The sequence below is a fragment of the Lampetra fluviatilis genome, chromosome 30 (genome assembly GCF_964198595.1).
Source record: "Lampetra fluviatilis chromosome 30, kcLamFluv1.1, whole genome shotgun sequence".
Classification (NCBI taxonomy): Eukaryota; Metazoa; Chordata; class Hyperoartia; order Petromyzontiformes; family Petromyzontidae; genus Lampetra; species Lampetra fluviatilis.
In genome coordinates this window covers 2,410,585-2,427,740 of record NC_136304.1, presented here as the reverse complement: position 1 = coordinate 2,427,740, position 17,156 = coordinate 2,410,585, and the positions used below count along the sequence as shown (strand labels likewise).

The 17,156-nt window shown below is 43.7% G+C and overlaps 1 protein-coding gene across 2 annotated transcripts in view; it reads right to left on the bottom strand.

Moving 5' to 3' along the window:
* Positions 1-17,156, bottom strand: part of LOC144943128 (uncharacterized) — a 70,494-nt gene that overhangs the window by 25,638 nt on the left and 27,700 nt on the right. For both annotated transcript variants that reach the window (XM_078870329.1, XM_078870328.1), the window contains exons 5-11: positions 12,755-12,887; positions 12,387-12,404; positions 9,141-9,202; positions 7,181-8,079; positions 5,436-5,583; positions 2,826-2,913; positions 694-755 (exon numbers count right to left, since the gene is read on the bottom strand). In XM_078870329.1, coding sequence (XP_078726455.1) covers positions 694-755; positions 2,826-2,913; positions 5,436-5,583; positions 7,181-8,079; positions 9,141-9,202; positions 12,387-12,404; positions 12,755-12,887 — 1,410 coding nt within the window. The remainder of the gene's footprint in view (positions 1-693; positions 756-2,825; positions 2,914-5,435; positions 5,584-7,180; positions 8,080-9,140; positions 9,203-12,386; positions 12,405-12,754; positions 12,888-17,156) is intronic.

Genomic DNA, 17,156 nt, shown 5'->3' with positions numbered 1-17,156 from the left:
TCAACTCACTCCGCTTTAGATGCCGGTTTCATGACAGCATTTGCACCGAGGATCTCATTCGTGCCCTGACCCTCTGGGCTATCCAACCACCTCAAGAATACTGGCTCTAAAACCAACGTGTAATTTCAAATACACGTATTCCTATAACATTCTAATTGCAAATGAGTTGTATTATATATGGATATACAATGCAAATGTTTATTGAAAAATGCATCATAATAATGTGCAGCTGTTTGTCAATGCACTGTTGGATGATATCAACGCCTTATAATGTGTCAGTCACGAGGGTAGTGTGACCATACTTCATGATGCTCGTTAATGCAGGTTTGGTGAAGGGGGTGGGGATTAGAACTCGTTGTTCAAATTGTCACTTGCCACCGATTCTGGCTGTGGCCGGGAATTGAACCCAGAGCGTCGGATTGATTGCCAAGTGTGCCAAGAACTCTGCCACCATGATAATAATGTTTTACATATCCATTAACTTTTGTTTATGGACTATATCAATGGGAATGAATACTAATGATGACTTGGAAATGTACCTACATATGCGAATAAATATATTTCTGTTCATTTTATCGTAATTGGCTTTTTTAATCAGGCGAAAAACACAGAGCATCCGTTCCTAAACTTCTTCCATTAAAAGTTCCCCCCTACCCAAGTAATCTGGCGTGAAGCTTCGTGTGTGACACTCACATTTTCATAAAGCGCCTGCAGTGTCTCCAAATCGACCACGGAATTGTCCAAGTATAAGACAGCTGTCAGAGACATACAACATGCAAGTGCGTCACATTCATTGCTCGGAGTAAAGAGATTACACGTTCACGTTTTCAAACATTAAAAGCACAGTGTTTACCAAGAGTTATTTGGAGGCGCACCATACAATAATTAACATTCTAGATTTGAAGCTTTCGTGACTGCAAGGAATCATATGCTTAGGTTTTTTCGGTAAAGTCACGTAGGTAAAACATCAAAATTAATGAAAATAAAATAAAATAAAAACAAAAATCACGACGTTTCGGAGGCAACACAAATCTCCGTCATCAGGTGGGACCGTCACAGCCAGATTAGATGCAGCTAATCTGGCTGTGACGGTCCCACCTGATGACGGAGACTTGTGTTGCCTCCAAAACGTCGTGATTTTTGTTTTTATTTTATTTTATTTTCATTAATTTTGATGTTTTACCTACGTGACTTTACCGAAAAAACCTAAGAATAAAATAATTAACATGAAGACTATTGCATTCTTTAGAAATCGTTTAAAACTTGCATAACATGGCCTAATTTCAGACGCGAACTGTATGAGAAATTTACAAATAAATTGCATTTTTTTTTCTTTCTCACGGAATTACATGCGATCGCTAACAAAAGCTTTAGGGGGTTGCCTTGCGACACTCCGCAAATTACACCGAGTTATGTTGGACGTTGGACATAACTCTGACAAGGGGCAATTTGCCAGAATCACTGCTCACAAATGCTGACCCTACACGGACTATGACAGGGAGCGTTTGGGTGACAATAGCAGACAGCCAGGGCGCGTTCTCTGTCAGCCGAAGGCCACGGCACACGTGGGGTGCTGCTCTGACATGACAAAGCACGCTATTTACTATCAATTTGTGCATTATTTTCATCTTATTTTATACGGATAAAAATCAATCGAGCATCTTACATACGTAGCAGCCACGGACAGGATATAATTCCGGGAACAATACAGCACCCTATTAAGGCAGACGTACTAATAATTGTATTTATTTACTGAAGAATACCACATTGAGTCTCAAGACTCTCGCTTAAGAGGGTTCTGCATTTCGATGTTTGGCAAAATCCCTCTGTTGCTTTTCTTCACAATGTTATCTCAGTTGTGTCATCGGTGTAATGTCTATGTTTCACCGCTATTCCTCGGGGTTCATGCGAATGCCTGCGGCTCAGTGTTCATGCCCGAGTCTCACAAAGAGAGTTTTGAGGGCAGCAACGCAATGTGGACCAGCCCTTGGTCAATCCACTGCTGTGCGAGGGCTTCCTTACACCGTGCCAGCCTTAACATGCTATCTGCCCATACTTCATCCCACTGGTTAGTGTGGGTCAGTGAAGTCGGAGATCAAAGACTTAGAAGTACAGCATCGTGTACAGTACAACAATCATTTGTTTTGCCCTTTCATCTCCTGTCCACCAAAATAGCCAAATAGCCCCAGAGCCGATAACAGCCAATTGCGCATGGTGGTCAGCCATCTATGCCACGTGCAAGTGCCAGCCTGCTTAGCTTCCGAGATGTGTCGGGATCGGACGCATTCTAAACTATAAACTGAAACTATTTTTGTTATTTTACCAGGTAGGGCCCACGGAGCCATATATCACTCTCCACTGGTGGCCAACACAAGTGGAGAGTGATATTTATAAGCCATCCTGCCTTCCAGTTACTAACCTGCACTAACCATGAAGGAAAAGTATGGTCAAACACTAAACTAAAACTAAACTATGTTTTAATATACAAGGCAAGGCCCACTGAGCTATGTAGCTCTTTTTTTCAGAAGCGACTTGGCCACAAATGATAGCTCAACCAAGTGGCTTATCATGTGAACATGGATAGCAGCCAAATACTTCAAAAGCACGTTTCTAAATTTGGGAGGGAAAAATCGGAGGACGTGGTGAAAAATCTACGCGACCATGGGGAGAACATGCAAACTCCAAATATACAGCAGGCGTCAGGGTCGGAATCGAACCCACGACCTCCTGTATACCAGGCAAGGTAGTTAACGTCTCGCCACCGGTGATGCGATAGAAGACGCACCATCCGGTGTGCGTGTCAAACGAAGCGAGAGATGGCACACCTTGCTGAATGTCCTTCATCTCCAGGTGGAGGCTGGACATGAGGATACCGACGGCTTGCGACCGCTTGCTGTCCAGGACCTTCACGACCTGTGCCAGGAAAGTATAAGCACTGCAACAAAGCAACCGTGGACGGCACCTGCATGCGCCCAACAGCAATCCACCGATTTCCTAGAGAACTCTGATATGGAAACAAAAATATCCATCCACAGCATAAAATAGATAGATGCCTTTTGCCACAGAAAATATCAAAGATCGAGGCCGCCTCTGCCATTGCTTGCTCATGGCCATTCTGATGGATGGGCCTGCCACTCGGGGGAGCGGTAGAGAGCCCTTATGGAGGGGTATTTCGGACTGCTCTTCAACACTGGCCAGACGCCTGGGAAGAGGCGGCAGTAACCGCACCTTACACCCAGGACACCCGACCCCACCGATCGTGGTGCACCCATTTATTCTGATAGGCAGAGGCAGAGGCAATTTAAGAAACGTGCCCATAGTTTTTTCAACCACTGCATTTTATACCAAAATAAGTATAACCCGTAAAAACAAAGTTTTTCACTATAAATCCTTTATATGCGTGGCGGCTAGAGTCCTCTCGTCCTCTGGCTTGAGATGGCTGCCACCTATGGGTCAGATGATTGTATTGCACCATTAAGCAATTGGTAATTAAATATAATATTTTTGTCCTAAAAAGTGTAAAATTTTGGAAAAAAAATTTCACGAACATTAATTGTCACGCACAACGAGTCTGTGTGGAAAATGTCAGCTCGATTGGATCACGGGAAGTGGGTTAAAAAACGACTGAAAGATTTGCACGGTCCTAAGCAAGCAAGCGAACTTAATATAAAGGATTTAAAAAATATTTTATGTTCACAAAGAAGAGCCAACACTGGCTCTTTCCAATAACATCTGGCAGCCCAGCATTATGGATTTAACAGGCCACACTCTTGATGATGCAAGCCAAAAGGTTGGAACCAGTCCACAGTCTGCTTAATTGTTCTTGCAAAACAATCATCTGAAAAGCCCCCCGAGGTTGATGGAGTAAAACAAATACTTTAGATGTAGGCACAGGGCATGTAACTGGTAATGGCCACCTTAGAGAACAGCGAGCTAATGACCATAAGGGTCTAAGTTATAAATCAAATTCAAGGTCAATTCAGCGCCTCATTCCTATGGGATCAGTAAACAAATTATCATCTGTCATGTACCAATGCGTAAAGTAAAAGAAGGCAAGGCCTTTAAAAGCCTTCATTTTTATTTTCGTTCACTGCACTATATGATGTTTCCCGCAGCATTAAATTACATGGCCAGGCATTGGCCTGGGATCGTGCTGAAACGAAAACATTATTTGAGGTGACATTATAAAGTTATACGTTCTGTGGTTCCAGGCGTAAGATCAGGGGCGGTTTCTTCATTAGGGCGATTGGGCGTCGCACCACCAATGTCATTCAACCACAGAGTCACGCTAGCCGTCACTGTGCCTCTGGATATAGTCCAATCAGCGTCATGTCACGTTCTGTGGAGTACCGCCTCTTTTTGGGCGATTTCCCTCCGGCTGAGAATCGCCCCGAGTGGCCCCATAGACTTACATTCAAATATGTTTTTTTTCGAACGGGGGCGCTGCAATGCATTCTCTATGGCTTCCGGGAGGGCTCGCCCTAACGTGCTTACGTCATCATACGTAAGCACGTTTCATCCAACAATATAATTTGTCGCCACCTAGTGGAATTTTTAATAAAAGAAACTTGAGTGGATTGTATATTAATAGTGAGTATAGAAACAAACAAGATGTATTGTAAGAGTCACTTTATTTTTCATTAATATTAAAGAAGTGAAGTTGCCTTTACATGCTTAAGCTGTTAATTTATCCATTGCATGGGTGGACCTTATCCTTATCAATCATCCAGACATTTGCCCCCCCCTGAGAGATTTAGCAGGAGCCGCCACTGCGTAAGATTGAACCCTGAATATAAATTACGTGACTCTTTTGAACTATAACCAAGGCAGTGGGAAGTAAACTTTGGTTTTCCAATAGACAAACGCATCGCAACTAATCAGAATATAGAATTTCAACAGCTGGCTGAATACTACAAAACATACAGTAATGACTGTAATTATCTTTGTTTATCCATGAAGGCCTCAGTGTTGTTTGTCCAATTTCTTTAAGGAGAGTTTCGTTTCACGTGCGGGGAGATCGGCGAATCCAGAGAAAAACCACGTCCATCAGGGGGCAACAATCAAAGTTCTGCATCGATACATTTAAAAATTACTTTGGGGTACTACCATGAACTGCCATCTCACAGCTAGAACCTACAAACACATAGTATTTCCAAGATAATCCCACATCCAAATAAGACACCAGGCTAAAACCTGCAGAGGTTACAATATATAGCAAGATCAAGTATATTCAGTGATCAGGCACATTCGGTGTCAGGGTAAGTTGATCAATAAATGAGCGATTCCCTAGGCTAGAGAGAGCAGCATCGTGGCACTTAAAGTTTGAATAGTCAACACAAGAGGCTTTGTGGAGGTGAGCGATGATGACAGTGCTAATTCACACTGCAGAGACAACGCTTCCTTAACTTTCTTCATCGATCCGTTGCCGTACTCACCTGCTTGACTTTAGACTTCTTAATGAAAGTGTCCGCCAGCGGTTTCTTCTTCTCCTTGACGCTCTTCTTCGAGAAGAGCTCTTCAAACTCCTTGGGGTTGATCACCAGCTCCTCCAGGCTGTCCCAGAATGTATCGCTGCTATCGTCCCTTCACGATTCACAAACCAAAACGGACAAGAGCCCGGCTGTCACGTGGGAGCTCATGTGGAATACGCTCAAAACGAAATACTAAAATATACAGGCTACACAAATTTTGAAGGTAATACAAATATTGCCACAGGGGGGGAACCTGGTTTGAAAGTGTTTTGTTTAATAACAAAATTACCCCACGAAAAGTGGTTCAGCCTCAATGCTCGTTTTAGTAGGAGCTAACTTGAGTCACTGTTGACCTCCAATGGTGTTGTAATTGCATCTTCTTTTGAATCCATGTCAATGGTCATAAGGCATAGATGGCTCATCAATTATACCAAAAGTACGGCGTTCCTTCTCGTTAGAATGGCCCCTTAATCGACGCTCCATGATGACATTTTACTCAAGTGCTGTGACAGACAGGTTCAGTTTCGTCAAGAGTAAACAAGGATCTAAGCCGTACCATCGTAGAGAAGAAGTGGAAGGACCTTTTATAGATATAAGTTAAATATCTGCTGTATCTACAGCCTTCAGTCAATTGTACAATCCTCAACATTAGGGGTGCAAATAATGTTCTGGGCATCTGAATAATTCAACCACTCATTTTGACAAATAATACGAGTTACATTATTTTAACAGGAGTTAGAATATTCATTCTTAGGTTTTTTCGGTGAAGTCACGTAGGTAAAACATTAAAATTAATAAAAGTAAAATAAAATAAAAATCACGACGTTTCGGAGGCAACACAAGCCTCCATCTTCAGGTGGAACCGTCACAGCCACGACATTACTTAGAAGTCAAGACAAACACTGGAGAGTCTTGAAAGATAACTAATTATGTATGCATTAACTTAGAGCGTTACTCTGAACCACTGTGCAGAAAGTCTGCCTGACGGAGGATGGGAAAAGAGAAAAAGTTTCTCATTGTTAATCTGTAAAAAATATATTACAAAAAAAATGATTTCTTTCCAACAGAAATGAAAACTTATTACAGTGGCCCCGTGGTGCCCATTACTGAACGCCCCCACATGGGCCCCGATGATCTAGCTGCAGTTTTCTTTTTGGTTCGGTCATGTGAACTTAAGCTGCGTTTAAAAATTGTGCATTACGCGAACGTCGCTGTCATAATTAATATTCTCAATGCCCATAGAATGCCCGGTACGCGGCTTATCCGCAGCTCTGACATTGCCTCTCTGCTGCCCGCCAGCAGAGCTGCACCGAGACAAACCTTGGAAGAAAATTGCTGCTTAGGTCTTCACAGTCATGCCACTGCTCAGCTCTCCGATGTGTTTGCGGGTTGTTACCGCGCTTTGTTTGGCACAATGTCTGCTCACTTTCTCTCTCAAGTAAGTAGCGTTGCTTGCTGCTGCTGCTGCTGCTGGTGCTGATGTAGACTGGCCTACATTGATCTAAGCCAATCAGCAAATACCAGCAGCAGGCCTGCAACGTTACACGACTGAGCAAGAATCTTCCAGCAAGAGCAGCTAAACGTCCTCACCATGGCGGACAAATCGCAGACCAACCCGAAAACACATCTGAGAGCAATACAGCTCAGAGGATTACACACCCAGCCATGTATTGCTTTACCATGACGATTGTCCACCCATCAGACGGTACCTCTTCACTTTGAGCTGAATGCGGGTCCAATAAAGTGGCTTCATGGGGCAGCTCGGCTCCACGGGTGGCTTCCTGCTCTGCTTGTCAAGGATCGACGTCAGTGGGGTCAACGCGAGGCCTCCCCCGGGCAGCATCATCTGCGCGCTCAGACCGTGCCCTGGCGGTGCCGGTGGGGGCATTGGAGGAGCACCTGAGGCCCCCGGTAGAGGCGGAGGAGGGGGAGGACACATTGGGCCTCCCGGCAGAGGAGGCGGAGGAGGTGGACACATTGGGCCTCCAGGCAGAGGTGGTGGAGGAGGGATGAATGCTGAAGCTCCTGGCAGAGGAGGTGGTGGGGGTGGCGGGGGTGGCGGAGGAGGAGGCGGAGGAGGCGGGCACACAAAACCTCCTGGAAGCGGAGGAGGAATAGGGATGTATCCTTCGGGAAGAGGTGGAAGCGGCGGTGGCGGAGGAGGAGGTGGTGGTGGGGGTGGTGGAGGTGGTGGTGGAGGCACAGAAGAGTCCGGACCTCCTGGGAGGGGAGGAGGTCGAGGTATCAAGCTGCTCAGCTCTGCAGAGCCGCCGAGCTGCAGTTGTGATGAAGGCACTTCTTTGGAAAAAACATCGCTCGGCGGAGAATGCCTCGGTTTCTCCGGCGACGTCTGCACGCCCTTGGCCTGCTGGTTGCGCTCCTCCAGGGCGAGCAGGAGGTTTAGTTTTTCAGTCTGGACCGTCGCGTGCTGCAGCATGGTGGTGTACACATCGCCGTGCGTGTCCACCCCCGCCTCCCTCGTGTCGACCGGCGGGCGCACGCTCAGCTCGCTCAGCCTCTGCTGGAGTTCCGCGATGGTCCTCTCCAAGTCGGAGACACGGCGCGCATGCTCGCCGCTCGTCTGCGTCACCGCCTGCTCGTTCTCGTCCTGAAAGTGTGCGGGCGTGCAGATCAAACTTCCAAGATGAAGCTGATACGCAAATTTTTTAAAGCTACGTTTTCAAATGTGCGAATTTTGTCATTGTCTTTCACGATGAATACAACTAATGTTTAAAAGTGCATCTGTAGGGATATTCAAATTATTCAAGTCATTTCTAAGCTCAAAGTGAACACTCCTGTGTATTATCAATAACATGTGGCGGGCTCGGAATTTTGGGGCCTCTGAAATAATGCAATGGCTCGATCACAATCTATGAAAACTCGAGGCATATGCTAGCAATTTACTTTAGCATTGCATACCATCGAAGGTGAATGACTTAGTTTGGTGACGATGGGGACCACGTATTTGTGAGTGTTTTGCGTGAAATTAAACGGATTTACAACTTGAAGGTGACTGCCTTATGAGTTAAACCACTCGGTGGCAGCAATTCTGGGGGCCTAAATTCAAAATTTCTAAACTTAGACTCGACTCATATGTGCACCAAAGTTCAGCACTCCAGCCATTCCGGAAAATCATTATAAATATTCACCTGTCACTTGGTCACAGTTATCTATATTTGTATTATTATTATATATAATTTCTGCTTATTAAAACTAAAACTTGGCGAACTGGGTCAGTCTGTCTGAGTGCACAACTCAACGATTAATTTGTGCAAACACGGGATGCCCTGTTGAACCGAAAATTGTCTCTGATGAATGATGTTACTCATGGAATCTAAACTTTAAAAAAAAATACGTACCAGGTAAGGCCCACTGAGCTATAGCCCTTTTTCAGAAGAAAACTGGTCACAAATGGCAGGTCAAGTATGTATGCATGTTTAACTTCTTTCGCACCGTATGTAGGTAGCCAAATACTTCAATGCATGATTCTAAATGTGGAGGGAAAACCCGAATGGCCCGGAGAAAACTCCAAGTGACCACGGGGAGAAACTTACAAATATGAAGGCGTCAGGGTCGGGATCGAACACACGACCTCCTGTATACCAAGCCAAGTAGTTAACATTGCATCCATGTGAATCTGCTGCGCAAGATCCCCCGGTGTAGCAGTACCTGAAGCTTCTGTAGTTCTTCTTCATGCTGGTGCTGCACGTGGATGAGAGAAGCCTGGAGCTCTGCAGATGGGCAGATGGGCACAAGGCAGATGGGCACAAGGTCACCACCTTTGGGAAAGCGCAGCACTGCCTCCGAAAGCAATTTTTGTTTTCTCTTAAAATAATACGTAACATCTCCTACCCATATTTGTCTCTGCACACTTTAAAAATATTATTTTTTTACACAACCCATTGGTTGCACAGCCTTCTGGGTATGCATCTTATCAGTTGGCTTGTATTATTCAATTGCTTGCATTATTCAATGCAAAGAAACTCTGGATGGGTTTTGAAATTCGGTGTTTCATAAGCGGAGTCAGGCTTGCTCGAACTGATGCTGGTGAGCTGGCCATTGTTAATCGACAAGAACTGTGATAAATGGGTCCTGGTTTGATACATCATTATAGAATACATAACACAAATCAATCATTAAGTGCCATTGTAGAGATGTTAATCATGACACAAATAACACCTCCAGATTCACCGGGACTCTGATAGCATGTTCTATTTCAATTAAAAGAATGTGATTTCAATTATTCTCCTAAATTGTTAATTTTATCTTTATTTTCTAGATTGTGGATTCTTATGTGCGTGTAATTGTTTTCTGTTACAGCTATTAGTCAATAAATATCTATATCTTTGCTCTCTGGTTGCCCTGATGAATAATAGTGGTGCCGTGTCCTTGCCTAGTTTTGGCTAGTTGGTTCCAAAACTCAATAAATATAACTACATGAATATCGGCGTTTCTGCTCACTATTTCTCAAAATGAAAAGACTCGAAATCCCAAGCATATGAGACAAAGTCCCATATCATGGGCTAAAATCACGCGAATATGACCTCTTAACCGAAGACATTGGGCTCGGATTAAAATGTACGAGAGAATGAAAAGCAGCCCCTAAAAGGAGCCTTTATTTTTGTGTTTCCCATCCCAATCCATGTCTATTCCACTTGGGTCATCACTGGTCACGCCACAAGAGGAAGAAACTTCCAATCAGAAATTCACAGTAAGCAGGGGTCTACCTGGTGCAATACAATAGCACCGGAATGTGACATCGCAAAACTGTTTCTGAAGCCCCCTTTAAGAGCCTCTTATAAAACACAAAGCGATGCCCTTTTATATGCCCTGCAAAGAACACTTACCAAAGAGAAACATTTCAATTCTCAGACGTGGAATAAGGGAATCTACGTCAAAAAAACAAACAACAAATGTAACTGTCGATAGTGTGTGCAGTCATTGGTAACTGGGCTGACATCATCACCACTTGAACACAATTTTAATTACAAGTGGCCAACAGAAGCTGGCCCCAGCGGTACGAGCGCAGTGCACTAAAGCAGCATTAGCCTACTGAACTACAGAGGGAGACTTTTGTTTTGCCCAACTACCCATTATTCCTTAAGCCAATTCATTACACCAAGCCTCCAATAACATTGCCATCCCCACAGTGTTTCTGTCACTAATGTGAGCTAATCAACTGAGCCGTACGTTTCATCAGCAGGTTTCACCAGCTGCCGTGCGTTAATTCACTCGGGAAACGCACGCAGCCACAAATTCCTGGCCCGCGAAATCGCTGCTCGGGCAGTGTTACTGCGCTGTGCTATGAATACACCCAACAGTTAATTCTAGATTTGAAGCTTTCGTGACTGCAAGGATTCATGCTCTTAGTTTTTTCGGTAAAGTCACGTAGGTAAAAAATGAAATTTAAATTTAAAAAATTAAATAATAAAAATCACGACGTTTCGGAGGCAACACAAGTCTCCGTCATCAGGTGGGACCGTCACAGCCAGATTTGCTGTATCACTTGATACGGTAAAGAAAAAACTAAGAGTATGAACCCAACAGTTATATTCGTGGCCATGGCCAACCACCAGTGGTGAGTGATATTTATAAGTCCTCGGCCTTCCAGTCACAAACCTGCGCTAACCATGGAGGCAAAGTATGGTCAAACACTAAACAAAAACGAAACTATGTTTTAATCTACTAGGAAAGGCCCACCGAGCAATGTAGCTCTTTTTCAGCAGCCACAAATGATAGCTAAACAAAGTGACTTATCACGTGGAAATTTAATGCAGCCAAATACTCTAAATGCATAATGATTCTAAATGTGGAGGGAAAAACTGGAAATCCTGTAAAAAAAACCACGCACCCGAGGGGAGAGAGAGGAACACGCTAACTAAATATACAGGTGTTCAGATCGGGATCAGGATAGAACCCACGACCCTATTTATACCTGACGAGGTAGTTAACATCTCGCCACCATGGTGCCACAACAACTTGTATGACTGACATGACATGGGGAGGTCATCATCCAGCAGGGGATGGACAAGGTTGTAAATCATTATTATTGAAAGTGTTTGCATGCAGTCTCTTCAATTGCGTTCTATGGTTCACTCATACTATATAATTGGACAGAAATTGAGTAAATCGCATTCCACATAAAAAAAAGATAGCCTTTGTCGCTCGGTTTATTGGCCTTGCCGTTACGGCAGGTCAAAGGGCATTAAGGCCAATTGGTCTTCCAATTATAGAAAATGTTCTTACAGTTGGTACATTATTACGTAATTCAAGCACCGCTACTGCCCAACACCGATTCATAGAAACGTAATGGTGAATATCCGCAATTTTACAAAAGCTTTGAAGAAACTTCCAGTTATGGAAGGCCAATAAGCTGACAGATTGAAGACGTTTTAAATTTTATTGGGAGAGTTGACATGGAACAGAAAGTGATTTGTTGAACTTTCTACCCAGATGTATGCACTACAGCACTTTGTGAGGTTGTATACGGTCTGTCACGGGATGAATTATTTTAATGCAACGCCTCTCATGAATTCACCGGATTGGACCACGTGTTGTTTGTTTGGTATGATGTCTGTCGTTTCATCCCAGGTGCTTAGAGATTCTTCTGGAACTGAGGAAGCCGAAGTTGAAATATCTGCTTCAGTTCCAGAAGAAGTCCCCCAGCACATGCAGCGAAACGTTGGACACGGTGCCGAACAACACGCGGCGCAACCCGAAAAACATCATCGGAGGGCTGTACGGCACAACCACACAAACCCACACAGTCGTAATGCCTTGCGTGCTCTCACAGAATGGATCACGGATGCGCATTTTGTCAGATTGGCACCAAGTTTAATTTCAAAGTGCACTGATGGTTGATGCATTAGGACATTGCTCTTCGTATCATAGCAACGATAAAATAATGTCACCTACCTTTAATGTCATCCACACCTGAAAACAACAAATAATTCAATTAGTCTCAAGGTTCAGTTATTTTTCTTCATTCTTTTTTTCTGTCAAACATTGACTCTTAAAAGTATAGCAACATAATAAAACGATATTTTAAGGTAGCAAAAGTGACTAAATATGCATACTGAAATGTTAAACATTTCACGGTTGGAAAATTATAATTAAGCACAGTCAATCCAGTTATTATTTAATTCTTAGAGCTGAAATGTAGCCAAACTAATTGCAGGGGGCTGCTAGTATTTGATCTCAGGGTCTCGGCAGTGACAGCTCATCACTCTGACCTCGAAGCAACCTAGCCACCGCCGAGTGGGCTGAATTCAAGCGTATGTTACCCGACAAGGAGCTGTCCAGCGTTGGGTGGGCCTCTGCGTCTTGAGGCAGTGCAGGCGGAGGCCACACGGCCTGTAGTCTCTTCCACGAGGCTCTCTGCTGCCCCAGGGCTACCCACGTGTACTCCTGCTCCATCTGTGGATGCACACAAATACAAAGACAAAGATTCCCCCGTGTACCCTTAACAGCCGTTTGGGGGCAAGTGCCGTTAGCGAGCAGCACCTATGAAGACCAGCATGGCACACGAGGGGGGTATGGATGGCCAGCACTTTGCCTGACCGGCTTTGTCTCCCCAGTAGCGATGTTTGCACACCCCACCAGGTACTCATTTGAGACGAATTCGACCTAGGGGAGGCGAAGGACCGATTCAGATAATAGTCACTGGTGTTGGCTATGACAGGAATTGAACACAGAGTCCCAGGTTTGTAGTGCTATGCGCTAAACGTTACCCTATGCACGCACACATAATCACTCATGCCTCATGCAACACCATTCACGTTCTGCTTATCTATTTGTCGTAACCATAAGAGCACTTCAACGCACTTCTCATCCTCTTTAGCTACAAGACTATGAGACAAATTACTTTGTTGACTGGTGGATGGGGACTGCTTATGTTTAATTGTTTAGCGTGATACTTGAAGTATTTTTTTACGTTTAATCCTAAAGATAAAATTATCAAGATCCATGGTGTGATTTTCGGGGGGGTCCAAAACTAAAACTTGTTTTTTTTTATTGTTATAGTTATAAGCAACGACTCAACTATATGCATGCCTATCTTTTAGATCCATCCTAGACAATAATTACGATTTACAACATGTACTCTGTGAGTTACAGTTGTATTCGGTACATGTGTTAGATGTCCACCACCAAGCAGACATTTTCTTTATGGAATGAGCTATTTTGCTGGAGGTGGATAACCAACACCAAACGAAATGACCATATAGTTTAAAGGCAGAGCACTTAACTTATCTACAGTATATTCGATCTCTTAGTTTAAATTATAAAAAAAAACACAAGCTCAGTGGGGCTGCTTGTACTGAAGCAAAAAAAAGTGATAATGCGATGCAGGTCAATCCTCTAAAACTACTGCCAAGTAATACCCTACAGTAAAACAAAGTTAAAAACAGGGATAATTTCCACTGAAACTTAATTATTCCTCAGTATTCACATCCACCTGCTGGATCGGTGACTTGCAGCGCAGCCAAGGCTGGATTGAAAAACTCAAAGGTGACGTCTTTTTGTGTGGAGCGTCAAGGTCAGCGTCAAGGGCAGCGTCAAGGTCAGCGTCAAGGTCAGCGTCAAGGTCAGCGTCAAGGTCAGCGTCAAGGTCCGCGTGGCGAGGGTCTCACAGAAGTCTGCTTCGCCGCTGCTCTCCAAGTTGAACACTCAGACTAGCTAGGTGGCGTGGTGGGCATTCCGTCCAAACAATCTCGCGAGCTCAAAACTATTTGAGATGAAGTAACAAACCACGGTTAATTATTCACAGCACACGGCAGAGCCAGCCGCTTCTGCAGGTTTTTCCCAGTGCTTTGCCCAACCAAACACAGGCACCGCTGCACTTGAACGTGCGCCTATTTTGGAAATGGCACTCGCTTCAATTAAGCCGTGGCTGGCGAGCAAGTGGCAGGTTTTGTGGCGTTCTATAATTGAATGGAGCATGCACGAAAAAAAGTTGGGCCTACCCTCAGAGCTCGGGGCCGGCTGCCAGCAGGTAATCATACCACTACACGTGTGCAGCTTGCATGAATAATTGACCTGCTCTGGTCTGCATCATTTGGTACTCATTGCTTACTGGGCATGTTTGACAGAATTCTTACGATGACCTTCATAAAATACCACTGTCCCTGATGTTTAATGAATTGTAATTGTGTGCGTATCGGAAATTAAAGGGGGTTTTTTTGATGCCTTGCGCATTTCATCTCCTGCGTCTAAAGGTTGAATACTGCCAGGTAAATTATCCACTTTCAAGATGTCAAGCGAAAATAAATTAAACCTTGGACGTCCATGCTATGTTATTTCCTATTTCCCAGACGACAAAACTGCGCAGCGACTGCTCTTGCGAAAAACGTTTCTTTCCATCGCACAGCGACGACAGTGACAGTTCCAAGACCAAAGAAAGACATTTCTACCATCCACTTCCAGCCCAAAACCTCTAAGCAAATCCTCGAGTGCTCAACTATGAAGAGATTAAATAGAAAATCACGTAAAACATGACAAGCACTTACATGTGCAACATGACAGTCGGGGGCATATCAAAGCAAACACAGAACGGCTTTGGTTTTGGCTTATCAAGTCCTCTATTCAACCCTCCTTGTAACCTTATGCGGTTTTACTTCAAAAGCTGACGGATTCACCACATTGCTAATTATGCATTTCCCGTCTCGCCTACTTGTGAGTGAAGTTCAGGGAGTGGTGGATTAGAAAGCAACCCATCGAATTGGCTCCTCCATATTCTTTTGTGCAACCTTCTACCACCCTGCATCGTGTAGTTTCTATACTCTCTGAAGCATCCCCGCCCCCCCCCCCGGCTGTAATGCATTAGAATGATTTCATCTTTGGCAAATGGTCTCAGTCATGTTTCATGAATAGTTGCTTAGCTTTGGTTATCGAATGTTGATCGCAATTGTAGATTTGAAGTTTTCGTGACTTGCAAGGATCAATACTCTTTGTATTTTTCGGTAAAGTCACGTAGGTGAAAACAAAATAAAATAAAAATAAAACAACTAAACTGACGAAACGTCGTGATTTAATTTAGTTGTTTCATTTTTATTTTATTTTGTTTTCACCTACGTGACTTTCCCGAAAAAAACAAAGAGAATGTTGATCGCAATTTAATGTCACTTCGATCATATTACCCTTTTTTCAAAAACTGTTTTTAAATAACATATTACTACACGCGCATTGGCTGGGAGGCCTGATAGGTACACACCGTACATGCATTAGCAAAATAATAATTTACTTTAAGTGCTCCGTTCTGTAAAGAAGTTTCAGAATGTCTTACATATTAAGTGAGCGGGGTGGAGTGGTGTCGCAGTGGTACTTGCACTGCTCTGTGAACTCAGTGACCTGAGCTTGATTTCAGACAGCGGTTAACATCAGGGGCGAACGATATTTGAACCAGTCCTGGGCCCCTGCCTTCACCCAACTGCACTAAATCAATCTCTATAGCTCGCACAACCACTTCATGAAGCACTCGATTGACAAAGGGCTATACATAATAATGATTATTATAATGTTTGCCACATGTGAGACTAATCTAAAGTGGAATAATGGATCCCTCCTTAGGGGCCGTTCATAAATGACGTCACGCACCTGGGGGGGGTCAGCCATTTGTGACGTTGTATGTCGACGGGGGGGGGGGTTTGATAAATGTGATGTCACATCAAAATGCGCAACTTTAAATAAATATCGACAACACGTTCTACTGAATTAAATAGACTTTTTAATACAAGTTTTCTCCTACAACATCAAAGTGCAGCGCCACATTAAATACGCACTACAATGACAATAGTTTAAAGCGATTTGAAGCATGTTTTATTTGGGGGGGGGAGGGGCAGAGCTTTGTGACGTCATATTAGAGGGTGGGTCTGACTTTTTGTGACGCCGTGTGACGAAGGGGGGGGGGGTCAAAAATCTTCAAAATCGCGTGACGTCATTTATGGACAGCCCCTTATCTGATTTGCCGGGTGTCCCTGTGGTTAGAGGTCATGACCCACGGTGGCAGAGTTGAAAGTTCAAACTCCAAATGAGGGTCTGCTCAACGCATCACTCCCCAAGTCACTGCCACGAGAATCACTTTTGTGGAGATACAATAGTGTTCCCTTGCATAGGAAGACTGTCCCCTGTCATGGAAATGTGGAATTTCCACCACTGGTTCAGGGTCAGGAAAAGAGCACATCAAACCATTGGTGGTCTGTGCAGATGTACAGCACGTCTATACTTTTACTCATCTACTTGTTTTGTATGTATGGTACTTTTTACTTTTTACTCCACTCGTTTATTTGTTATAGGCAAGCCAGCTGCTGTAGCGAGTTTACAATTAACTTTTAATCCAATCAAAGTATGCTTATTTCAATAAAAGTAATTTGGAAAATCGATACAGTGGATACAAATATATGTTTTTCCCGAAAACAAGTATTCTACTTGTGAATGGGATAGATATTTATATTCTCCTCCCTTCAGTTTTGTTTTCTATAGATAAATTTAGGAAGTGAGATGTAAGTTGAAATAAGCTACACGTGCCAGATTCTATACAATCACAGACCGTAATTGTCAGGGTGCTACTTGAAAAACAATGCATCAATCAGAGCTCAAGATGCCAAAGGTGACTGTGAAAGAGAAACAATTCAATATTACACAAACAAATTACTTGTCACGATGAGCTGGCAGTGACGCACAAACATA